Source organism: Hemitrygon akajei, chromosome 17, assembly GCF_048418815.1.
Source record: "Hemitrygon akajei chromosome 17, sHemAka1.3, whole genome shotgun sequence".
Taxonomy (NCBI): domain Eukaryota; kingdom Metazoa; phylum Chordata; class Chondrichthyes; order Myliobatiformes; family Dasyatidae; genus Hemitrygon; species Hemitrygon akajei.
The window spans coordinates 86,298,273-86,310,443 of record NC_133140.1 but is presented as its reverse complement, the minus strand read 5'-3'; the positions used below and the strand labels follow the sequence as shown (position 1 = coordinate 86,310,443).

At 49.5% G+C, this 12,171-nt stretch overlaps 1 protein-coding gene across 1 annotated transcript in view; it reads right to left on the bottom strand.

Annotated features, from left to right (window-relative positions):
• The window catches only part of gpib (glucose-6-phosphate isomerase b), a 44,446-nt gene continuing 32,275 nt past the window's right edge, over window positions 1-12,171 (bottom strand). Inside the window, exons 13-18 of the mRNA XM_073070477.1 lie at window positions 10,415-10,544; window positions 8,428-8,504; window positions 4,767-4,895; window positions 2,442-2,517; window positions 1,225-1,291; window positions 1-424 (exon numbers count right to left, since the gene is read on the bottom strand). Coding sequence (XP_072926578.1) covers window positions 301-424; window positions 1,225-1,291; window positions 2,442-2,517; window positions 4,767-4,895; window positions 8,428-8,504; window positions 10,415-10,544 — 603 coding nt within the window. The 3' untranslated portion in view covers window positions 1-300. The remainder of the gene's footprint in view (window positions 425-1,224; window positions 1,292-2,441; window positions 2,518-4,766; window positions 4,896-8,427; window positions 8,505-10,414; window positions 10,545-12,171) is intronic.

The following is a 12,171-nucleotide window of genomic DNA, read 5'->3' as shown; positions in this document are numbered from 1 at the left end:
CAGCAGATATGTGAAGTTTTATTTTAAACGTTTTCCCAGTTTCTACATGGAGTCCGTGTCCCAGGGTTAGAAGCTGGCTCTAAGTGAACACACAGACAGAGGACAGTTAGTCAGCCTGACACCTGTAACTTCACTACAACAGGTTACTGCCTCACAGTGAAACAGTCACCAAGAACACCAAAGGGGCGAGGTGTAGCAACTTGGGACACACGGAGGGGTGGGGGAAAACACAGGAGCCCACACTGTTCACAGGTCCATCAGACAGACAGGTGATCTACGGATTTCTCCATGGCTCCGAGTTCAGGCACGGTTCTTCTTGATGAAGTTGATGAGCCCATTGGTGGAACAGTCATGTGAGGTCACAGGGTCAGCGGTGACAAGCTCAGGCTCGATCGCCTTAGCCAATTGTTTGCCCAGCTCCACGCTGTAATAAACCAAAGTCAGTCAGTGGTCCAGACGGAGACATATGGCATAGTACCATAGCTATTAGCTCAATGGTTTACACTCCCAGTGACCAGGGTTCACTTCACGCTGCTGTAAGGAGTTTGTACATTCTCCTGCGACCGCGTGGGCTTCTCCCACTGTCCGGTGATGTACGGACTGTGTTTGCAAGTTGTGCACATGCTATGTTGGTGCTGGAAGCATGGCGATGCATGTGGGCTGCCCCCAGCCCAATCTCGGACTGTGTTGGTCACTAATGAAAAGCAACGTTTCAATGTACAAGTGACAAAGCAAATCCAACTCTACTTGCTAACTATTTTAAACTAATGTTCACAATCTGGGTCACTGGTGTTCCACAGCCATATGGGTTAGGAGGTTAATTGGTGACGGGTGTAACTGGATGATGTGGGTTTGTTGGGCAGGAAGGGTCTTATTTATTTAGAGATACAGCAAGGAACAGCCCTTTCTGGTCCTTTGAGTCGAGCCGCCAACAGCCCACCGATTTAACCCCGGCCTTACCACAGGACAATGACCAATTAACTTACTAACCAGTACGTCTTTCGACTGTGGGAGGATGTACAAATTCCTTACAGCAGGCACCCGAATTCAATGCCAACACTTTGAGCTGTAATTGTGTTGCATTAGCAGCCTGTTACTGTGTCGAATCTCCAGATGGATAATAAATACTCTGGCCCCTTGTCTGATGAGCGGTTTCACTCTCCTTGCTCGGGACCCAGCCCTCCCACAGTCCCTCCCTCCTTCCCTCCCCGTTGATGTTCTCACCCCCACTGGTCATAACTGTTGATGTCCCAGATGACTCCCTGGACGAAGATCTTGTGTTCATACATGGCTGCCGGGAGAAAGTCAATGTCGTCAGGTCAGGAGACATGATGGGAAACATGGCGTCCCACCCAAAAAAATCTTCCGCTGCCCCCCATCACCCCCTTTGCCCCCACCACAACAACCCCACTTAAAAAACTGCCATCCCTAGCCCAACACACCCCTCCCCGATATCACAGGGAAAACACTCCCACACGCGTTCCTCACCCCTCACCGAACGACAAGACACAGGATCAGAATTAATCTACTCGGCCCATCGAGTCTGTTCCACCACTCCATCATGGCTGATTCATTATCCCTCTGAATCCCATTCTCCTACCTTCTCCCCACAACCTTTGACACCCTGACTAATCAAGAACCTATCAATGTCTGCTTTAAATATACCAATAACCTGGCTTCCACACATTAACTGCCCCTTGGCTAAAGAAATTCCTCCTTATCTGTTCTAAATGGATATCCCTCTATTCTGAGACTATTCTGCCCTCTGGTCCTAGACTCCCCCACTATAGGAAACATCCTCTCCACATCCACTCTATCTGTGTCCTTTGATCCTAGACTTCCCCACCATAGGAAACATCCTCTCCACATCCACTCTATCTGTGTCCTCTGGTCCTAGACTCCCCCACTATAGGAAACATCCTCTCCACATCCACTCTATCTGTGCCCTCTGGTCCTAGACTCCCCCACTATAGGAAACATCCTCTCCACATCCACTCTATCTGTGTCCTCTGGTCCTAGACTCCCCCACTATAGGAAACAACCTCTCCACATCCACTCTATCTGTGTCCTCTGGTCCTAGACTCCCCCACCATAGGAAACATCCTCTCCACATCCACTCTACCTGTGTCCTCTGGTCCTAGACTCCCCCACTATAGGAAACAACCTCTCCACATCCACTCTATCTGTGTCCTCTGGTCCTAGACTCTCCCACTATAGGAAACAACCTCTCCACATCCATTCTGTCTAGGCCTTTCAAGGAATTTCAATGTGATCCCCCTCATTCTTCTAAACTGCAGCAATCACAGACCCAGAACCAAACGCTCTTCATATGTTAACACTTTTGTTCCCGGAATCATTCTCAGGAACCTCCAGTACATCTTTTCTAAAGTATGGGGCTCTCCACTCCCACCGGCACCCTAGACACGGTCAGAAGCACTCACCGATCAGGGCTCCCAGCATGAACGGAGTCAGTTTCTTAAAGACAATGGAGTTGGTGGGATGATTCCCCTCGAAGACCTAGAATAGAGAGCAGATCCGAGGGGGTAAATGGCTATGTGGGTGAAGTTGAGGGTCGGCGGATAGCACCGGAATCGACTGATTATCACCACATCTACTGAGCTACTGTCCATACAAACCAGGTCATCACAGCAGCGTACACGCAAAAACAATAAGAGAATGCAGAATAAAGTTACAAATGCAGAGATTCTGCAGATGCTGGAAATTCAAAGCAAAACACGCAAAATGCTGGAGGAACTCAGCAGACCGGGCAGCATCTATGGAGAGGAATAAACAGTTGATGTTTGGGGCCGAGGTGTGAGTTAGAGAGGAAGTACAGTGCAGGTAAACAATAAAGTGCAAGAGGCAGATTGTGAAGTCCAGAATCCATCTTGAACACTGCATGCGGAATCGCCATAGGATTTACTTCAACGGCACAAAAAACTGCCATGCCAGTGGTTTTTGGGACCACCTGGTAAAGGAAGCCATTGAAATAAACCTAAAGGGAAAGAATTTTAACAAAGATGAAGGTCTCGCTGTAAGTAAGAACTGGGATTCGATTATAAACAAGGTGGGACAGCAAACACCTGATTGGATGAGGACTATCCAATCAGGAGTGAGGGACGATGATGATGATGACATCGACTCAGGCCTGAGAGGCCAGCATCGGGCATTTTCATGCCTTACAAGGCGCGGAACGAAAGACTGTGCGGCGCGTCGCTCCTCACACAGACTTTGCACAGGACTTCTCTTTATTTTACGAGGTTGAGTTGTGAGCTCAACACTCAACCCGGCATGGATGAAAAGTGTACTCGGGAAGGGCCCGACTGGATTCGAACCCGGGAACCTCCATTCCGGAGTCCGGTGCTGATGTCACTGCGCCACGATGGGAGTTGAGTATAAATACCACAGGACTAAGCAAGTCCGGCATCATCCCTGATGAAGATGGCAGAGTTGGTCATCGAAACGTCAGCTAAAATTGATACTTGTATCTGGTTAGAAGCCTGAGAAGAGTTTGTTCATCATATCCCCCAGGAAAGCAGTAGATCCTGTTTCACGGATCCATCGTGTTCTACTAGGGAATGGCAGGAGTTTGATAACAGCCACGTAGAAGCTGCCATTGCGCCTGGTGGTACGTGCTTGCAGGCAGTTCAGCGGGGTGCAGATGGTACGAGGGGCTGGGAGTTCATGAAAGAGGTTTAGACGTGGGAGGAAAGAGGGAGGGGCAAAGAGTAACGAAGGTGGGGAGGGGGTTGCAGCAGAGAGATGGGGAGAAACAGATACGTTTCCCGGTGGCAGTGGGGTACGGGAGGGAGGGAGGTGGGTGGTTAGGTGGGGAGGGGGTTGCAGCAGAGAGATGGGGAGAAGCAGACACGTTTCCCGGTGGCAGTGGGGTACGGGAGGGAGGGAGGTGGGTGGTTAGGTGGGGAGGGGGTTGCAGCAGAGAGATGGGGAGAAGCAGACACGTTTCCCGGTGGCAGTGGGGTACGGGAGGGAGGGAGGTGGGTGGTTAGGTGGGGAGGGGGTTGCAGCAGAGAGATGGGGAGAAGCAGACACGTTTCCCGGTGGCAGTGGGGTACGGGAGGGAGGGAGGTGGGTGGTTAGGTGGGGAGGGGGTTGCAGCAGAGAGATGGGGAGAAGCAGACACGTTTCCCGGTGGCAGTGGGGTACGGGAGGGAGGGAGGTGGGTGGTTAGGTGGGGAGGGGGGTTGCAGCAGAGAGATGGGGAGAAGCAGACACGTTTCCCGGTGGCAGTGGGGTACGGGAGGGAGGGAGGTGGGTGGTTAGGTGGGGAGGGGGTTGCAGCAGAGAGATGGGGAGAAGCAGACACGTTTCCCGGTGGCAGTGGGGTACGGGAGGGAGGGAGGTGGGTGGTTAGGTGGGGAGGGGGTTGCAGCAGAGAGATGGGGAGAAGCAGACACGTTTCCCGGTGGCAGTGGGGTACGGGAGGGAGGGAGGTGGGTGGTTAGGTGGGGAGGGGGTTGCAGCAGAGAAATGGGGAGAAGCAGACACGTTTCCCGGTGGCAGTGGGGTACGGGAGGGAGGGAGGTGGGTGGTTAGGTGGGGAGGGGGTTGCAGCAGAGAGATGGGGAGAAGCAGACACATTTTCCGGTGGCAGTGGGGTACGGGAGGGAGATGGACAGTAGAACATCTCCTACTGCAGGATGTGGGGAGGGGAGGTAGAAAAGATGGTGGAGGGAGGTGGAAAGGAAGTGAGGGGAGAATAGGATATATCCCTGTATCTGAATGGCACAGACCCTTGGCCTCACCTTGTGGGGCAACAGTTTCTCCAGAGCATCTGGGCTCAGCCCAGCTGCCTGCAGCTCTTTCTTAGCCTCCTCCGTCGTCTTCCCCTTCATCAGCGCCTCCGTCTGTGCCAGGAAGTTTGCCAGCAGGATCTGGGAAAGGAACGGAGAGAGTTCAGGAATGTCATTCTAATTCAGCCAAAGATATCCACCAATGCCCACACAGAAAGATCCCACAGCGGAAGGCTGGGAGCAACCGGGGTGCTAGATACAGTGCTCATCCGGAGGGTTCAGGAGAGTGATTCCCACAATGAAAGGGTTAATGTACGAGGAGCGTTTGATGCCTTTCGGCTGGAGTGGGGGGAACATCGAACATGATGGACAACCACCATACATTAAGCACCAATGATTTTTTTAAAAACCTAAAACCAAATGATTTGTGTTCAATCATTAAATATTTGATTTGGACAGATGATCAACAGACAAACATCCTGAAATTCCAAGGTTACTCAGACATGAAAATTCTTTTCATTGGATTTTGAACTCTTACCCAGAATAGCCTTTGTTTCACTTAGTTTTTAGCCCATCATGGGCAAAAATTAATCTGTTTTGCCTACACATGGTCTGTATCCCTTCATTGTCTGTCTATATGCCTCTCTTACTGTATGGCCTGATGGGGCATTCCAGGCATCTCCCACTCTCGCTTTGACCCACTACTATCAATAGACAATAGATGCAGAAGTAGACCATTCGGCCATTCGAGCCTGCACCACCATTTTGAGATCATGGCTGATCAACTACTATCAATACCCGGTTCCTGCCTTGTCCCCATATCCATTGATTCCCCTATCCATAAGATACCTATCTAGCTCCTTCTTGAAAGCATCCAGAGAATTGGCCTCCACTACCTTCCGAGGCAGTGCATTCCAGACCCCCACAACTCTCTGGGAGAAGAAGTTTTTCCTTAACTCTGTCCTAAATGACCTACCCCTTATTCTCAAACCATGCCCTCTGGTACTGGACTCTCCCAGCATCTGGAACATATTTCCTGCCTCTATCTTGTCCAATCCCTTAATAATCTTATATGTTTCAATCAGATCCCCTCTCAATCTCAATTCCAGCGTGTACAAGACCTGACGAGTCCTGACGAAGGGTCTCGACCCAAAACGTTGACTGCTCATTTCAACAGATGCTGCCCGACCTGCTGAGTTCATCCAGCTTGTTTGTACGTCCTCTGTACCTACTTCCAAGCACCTTAAAACTGTGCCCTCTTGTGTTAGCCATTTCAGCCCTGGGGAAAAAGCCTCTGACTATCCACATGATCAATGTGTCTCATCATCTTATACACCTCTATCAGGTCACCCCTCATCCTCCATCGCTCCAAGGAGAAAAGGCCGAGTTCACTCAACCTATTCTCATAAGGCCAATCCAGGCAACATCCTTGTAAATCTCCTCTGCACCCTTTCTATGGTTTCCACATCCTTCCTGTAGTGAGGCGACCAGAACTGAGCACAGTACTCCAAGTGGGATCTGACCAGGGTCCAAAAAGCTGTAACACTGAAATCTCATTGAAACCTATTGAATGTTGAAAGGCCTTGAACGAGTGGACAAGGAGAGGATAACATTACCTATAGTGGAGGAGGCTAGGTCCAGAGGACACAGCCTCAGATTAGAGGTACATCCATTTAGAACAGAGGAGGAATTTCCTTAGCTAGAGGGAGGTGAATCTGTGGAATTCATTGCCACAGACAGCAGTGGAGGCCAAGTCACTGGGTATAGTCAAAGCAGAGGGTGGTGGATTCAGGGTGTCAAACGTTATGGAGAGAAGGCAGGAGAACAGGACTGAGAGGGATCGTGGCGACCCACTTTCTGCGCAGGCGAACCAGCTCACAAATAGCCAGCGCGCGGGGGGAGACTTTGGTAATGCACCTCTGACGTCATTTCTGCCCAGAGAGGGCGGGCACTAGGGATTAAATGCCAGCGCCGCGAAGTTCAAATAAACTAGTCTCGAAACGACTTACCGACTCTGTGTCGTTATTTCAGCGCTGTGTGTAGCACATCGCTACAGGATAATAAATCAGCCATGATGGAATGACGAAGCAGACTCGATGGGCCAAAAGGCCTAATTCTGCCTGTCTTATTGGAACAGCTTAACCATCTGGAACCAGCCCTCCCAGTGGTGATGCACCCTCTACTGATTGGTTGGAAGTAAGATACATTTTTTTTCTTAGCCAATCAGATTTCTTTAATCTGGATCAGGTTTATTAACACTGACATGCAGTGCAAAAGTCTTAGGCACACGTGTATAGTTATGGTGCCCAAGACATTTGCACAGTACTGTACTGATCAACATGGAGCGGAGTGCAGGTTTGTAAATCTGGTGGGAGCATAGGATGTTGGGAATCCTCAAAAGATGCTGAGGCTCCAGGCAACGTCATTTGATTCCAAACAATAAACCTGTTATCATTACAGAATGTCTCTCTGGTGCTTCCCACTCCCTGCTTCCTTCCCCCTCTTCCCAACCATCTCCCTCCCCCTTCCTGCTCAGTCCACAATAGAGACCCATGTCTGAATCAGGTTTATCAATACTCGTCATGAAGTTTGCAGTACAGTGCAATACCTAAAATTACTACAATACTGTGCAGAAGTGTTAGGCACCCTAGCTACATATCCAGTGTTTGCCTGACTCTTCCACAGTACTGTAGGTCATTATTTTGTGACAACAGTACAAAGCAAAACAAAAAATACTAAGCTTATTAAGAAATATAAAAATTAATACAGAGTGCAGAAAGAGAGGCTATGTTTATGTGTTCATTGTCCATTCAGAGTTCTGATGGTGGAGGGGAAGAATCTGTTCCTGAATCATTGAGTGTGTGTCTTTGGGCTCCTGTACCTCGATGAGCAATGAGAAGAGGGCACACCCTGTGGGGTATAGATAGGGTAAATGCAAGCAGGCATTTTCACGGAGGTTGAGTGAGACTAGAACTAGATGTCATTGGTTAAGAGTGAAATTTTTAAGGGAACTTTTTCACTCGAGGGTGGTGTGTGTGTGGAACGAGCTGCCAGTGGAAGTGGGGGATGTGGGCTCAATTTCAATATTTAAGAGAAGCTTGGATAAGAACAGGGACGGGAGGGGTATGGAGGGCCATGGTGTGTGTTGATGGGGCTAGACAGAATAACTGGCTGATATGATCTAGATGGGCCGAAGGGCCCATTTTCTGTGCTGTAAGGGGTGTCCAGTGAGGGGCTGGACATGTCTCCGCTGGGACAGCTCAGTCACCTTTGGGCCCCACCAGACACTCAGCTCTCACCTGTGGCTCCGAGTAGCTGTTTGCACGTGACAGCGTCCACACCCCGGTACACCACATCAACAGGCGGGCTACACCAGGTGAGATGCGAGGACAGGCATGTTTCTATGTGAAGTCAGCTCCAGCAGACTGGGCAAAGGAGATCTACAGTGAGATCCAATGGCCAGGAAGGTGGTTCTGCAATGCCCCGCGGACAGCGAAGGGAATGACTGCACACAGGACGTCATGGTCATCGCAGTCGTGACGACGACTCCTACCACTGGAAACGGACTTCCGATGTCCAGAGTGGAACTGCCCCACTTTAAAAACTCTCCACCTCAGTTTTCTTGTCATGATCAGATAAGGATACCACAGAGGACCATCAGACTCTGACGTACCTTGTGATGTAGTCCGTTCCTGATTGGGTGCTGGGTCTGCACTGGGATGAGGAAGTCAGCGGGAATCATCCGTGTTCCTGTGGAGTGGGGAGAGGAACATTGCATTGAGATCAGACACTGACACGACACACGGATCCAGCCTGAAACAGTGAGTAGCAACATTACCCCCCCCCCCCCACACCCACATCCGTCCTCTTCCTAAACTCCAGTGAGTCTAGACCCAGAGCCATCAAACGTTTCTCATACATTAACCCTTTCATGCAGTCGCCGGATCATTTCGTGAAACTCTGCTCGGCTCTCTCCAATGCCAGCACATAGAGAGGTGTTGAGTGTTTTTTTTAAAAAAAGGCCATAAATGGAAGAATTCAGGGCTCATAAAGAGAGTCCCAGGTAATAATCACCTGGTTACATCAGAAATATTGACAACAGGCCCAAAACCGCTCTCAGTCTCCGAGTGCTCCGGTTTTCTCACAGAGCTAAGACGTCACCAGACGGCGGCTTTTCGACCTCATCCGCGAAAGGGAATCCCCTTTCACATTTCTTTTCTCCTTTTCAAGGTGATGGGGTTCTGTTGGAGCTCGTGATCTACAGCTGCACTCAAATGCAGTTCTTTACAGCGGTGGCTCCCACTCCTGGGGCTCACTGACCCGCCATTTTTCAATATCTCAAGGACGTGGCCTGGATGGACGACGTACGTGCCTTTGGGGGCAAGTGCCTGTAGACGGGCTGATTCCACGCTGGCGTCACTAACAGAGACGTCGCGAGAAAAACGGAACATCACAAACAGCGGATTGGCTGTCAGAGGCCTCTGTACTGGGGCAACCTCTCTCTCTCTCTCTCTCAATAGTGGGGGAGAGTTTGCTGCCGAGTCAAAGAACTCAGAACAGAAGCGACATAACATCATAATCAGCGAGTTGTTTTCTTTGTTGGTCTCCTCGCTCACTGAGAGAGAGGGAGATTTTAGTTGCCTCGCGATGATCCCATGGTTAAATGGGTGGGTTTCTGGCCGCGTGGCTCAAAGGGCTGGAAGGCCTAGTCCACCTTGCTTCTCTCAATAAATAACATTTAAAAATAAAGCAACGCACACAAAATGCTGGTGGAATGCAGCAGGCCAGGCAGCATCTATAGGGAGAAGCACAGTCGACGTTTCGGGCCGAGACCCTTCGCAAAGGGCTGGGAAGTTTGGTGAAAGAGACAGAAGGCCATGGAAGAACGAAAATGGGAGCAGCACCAGAGGGAGGCAATGGGCAGGCAAGGAGACGAGGCGAGAGAGGAGAAAGGGGAGGCAAAATGGAGAAGGGGGTGGGGAAAGTTTGAGAAATCTTGCCATCAGGTTGAAAACTACCCAAACAGAATACAAGGTGTTGTTCCTCCAACCCGAGTGTGGCCTCATCACGATAGTAGAGAGATCATAGATGGACATATCGAAGTGGGAATGGAAAGTGGAATTAAACTGGGAGATCCCACTTGTTCTGACGGACGGAGCGTAGATGCTCGGTGAAGTGGTCTTCCAATCTACGTCGGATCTCACCGATATACAGGAGGCCACACTGGGAGCACTGAACTCAGTATGTGACCTCTCCCCCACCTTTGAAATCCATTCCTTTACTAGATAGCTACAAGGCAGCGGAGGTTTGAAATCAGAGTTTTCCTTCTCCTAGACGAATTGTCAACCTTGGCTGATGAGCCCCATTTGCCCAAAGTGGCTGGTTTTAATGTGTCAGTAACCCATCTTTGCTCCCTTTTTTTAGTAGATACAGTTCCGCTGGGCTTAGTGGCTAAGCCACACGGAAAGGCTGGATTTGTTTGTCAGAGGTTATTTGAAACACACACCACTCGGAGCATTTAAAAGGTAGTGGGAGCTTATCTCTCCCCACCCCCCCTGGCTACAACCTTGAGGCACCCATACCTACCCTAGGCCAGTGAATCACATCCTCCCCAGCACCATTCCCCCCCCCTCCCGGGCCCAGACGTGGTGGAGACTCACCCTGGTGGATGAGCTGGTAGAAAGCATGCTGTCCATTGGTTCCAGGCTCCCCCCACACGATGGGCCCGGTCTGGTAGTTCACCCGGGTCCCTGTGCTGGTGACGTACTTGCCATTGGACTCCATGTCACCCTGGAAACAGGGAGGAGAGGGTTGGGAATTAGCCAATCACAATAGCTCAGTGCCAACGAGGCATCGACTGGGAGTGGGGGACATTAGAAACTGTTGCACCTATCAGCAGCCGCAGGTAACCCCAGCTGACGACACGCTGACGTGTGTGTCTGACAGGCACCAGCTCAGCCCAACCCTACCCTTACACAGACAAAAAAGTGACCAACGGCATTTCTCCACTTAAGAAATATTGCAAAGGTATGTTCGTCACAAATTGATACTGGAAAACTAATTTACACCTTTATATCGAACAGATGAGATGACTGCAGTGCACTTTTTAATGGCCTTCCAAAGCAATCTATTGTCAAACTTCAACTTATTCAGAACACCGCTGCTAGATTCTTAACCAAAACCAGGGTGAGGGAACCTGTCACTCCCATACGAGCTGATTTACATTGGCTTCCTCTATCTTTTAGAATTGATTTTAAAGCTCTCAATGGTCTGGACTGAAGTACATGACAGAATCACTTTTGTTTTATAATCCTGCTCAAGTTCTCTGGTCTCCTTCCACCAGCCTCTTAAACTTAAAACTATCTCCCTCGATGGATAATTGGCAGGTCAGCTTTTTTGAGCTACACTCAATATCTAAAAGTATAACGGCTGCAGACTCAGTTGACACTTTTAAACACCAGCTCAAAATCGATTTATTAAACCTTGCTTTGAACAAACACTTTGTCTTTTATTTTCATATCTGTTCTTTTATTCCATTGTAAACCACTTTGAACTACATCACCTGTATGAAAAGTGCTCTAAATGTTATTATTAATATTTACCAGGAATATTGCAGACAAAGGGCCCCAAAGTATTGTCCCTACCATCCATCCCACAATCTCTTTGAGCCTTGAGCAGCGGGAGGGAGATGCAAGAACATCAGAACTAGGACTGCCAGACTGGGTAAAAGCTTCTTCCACAAAACACATGACAAAGGAGCAGAATAAGGCCACTCCACCACTCCATCATGGCTGATCCATTTCCCTCTCAATCCCCTTCTCCTGCCTTCATAACCTTTCATGTTCTGGCTAATCAAGAACCTATCTATCTCTGCCTTAAATGCACCCAAAGACCAGGCCTCCACAGCCACCTGTGGCAACAAATTCCACAGATTTTCCACCCTCTGACTAAAGAAATCCTTTCTCTTCTCTGTTGCAAATGGACGTCCCTCTGTACTGAGGCTGTGTCCTCCTGGTCCTAGACTCCCCCACCAAAGGAAACATCCTCTTCACATCCACTCTTTCTATCAACATTCTATAGGTTTCAATGAGATCCCCACACCTCATTCTTCTAAATTCCAGTGAATATAGACCCAGAGCCCCCAATCGCTGCTCATATGATAACCCTTTCAATTTTGGAATCATTCTCGCGAACCCTTTCCAACATCAGCACATCCCTTCTAAGATGAGGTGTCCAAAACTGCTCACAATGCTCCAAGTGAGGTCTCACCAGTGCCTTATATAGCCACATTATATCCTTGCTTTTATATTCTAGTCCTCTTGAAACGAATGCCAACATTGCATTTGCCTTCCTCACCACCGACTCAACCTGCAAATTAACCCTTAGGGAATCCTGCAGACTCCCAGGTCCCTTTGCA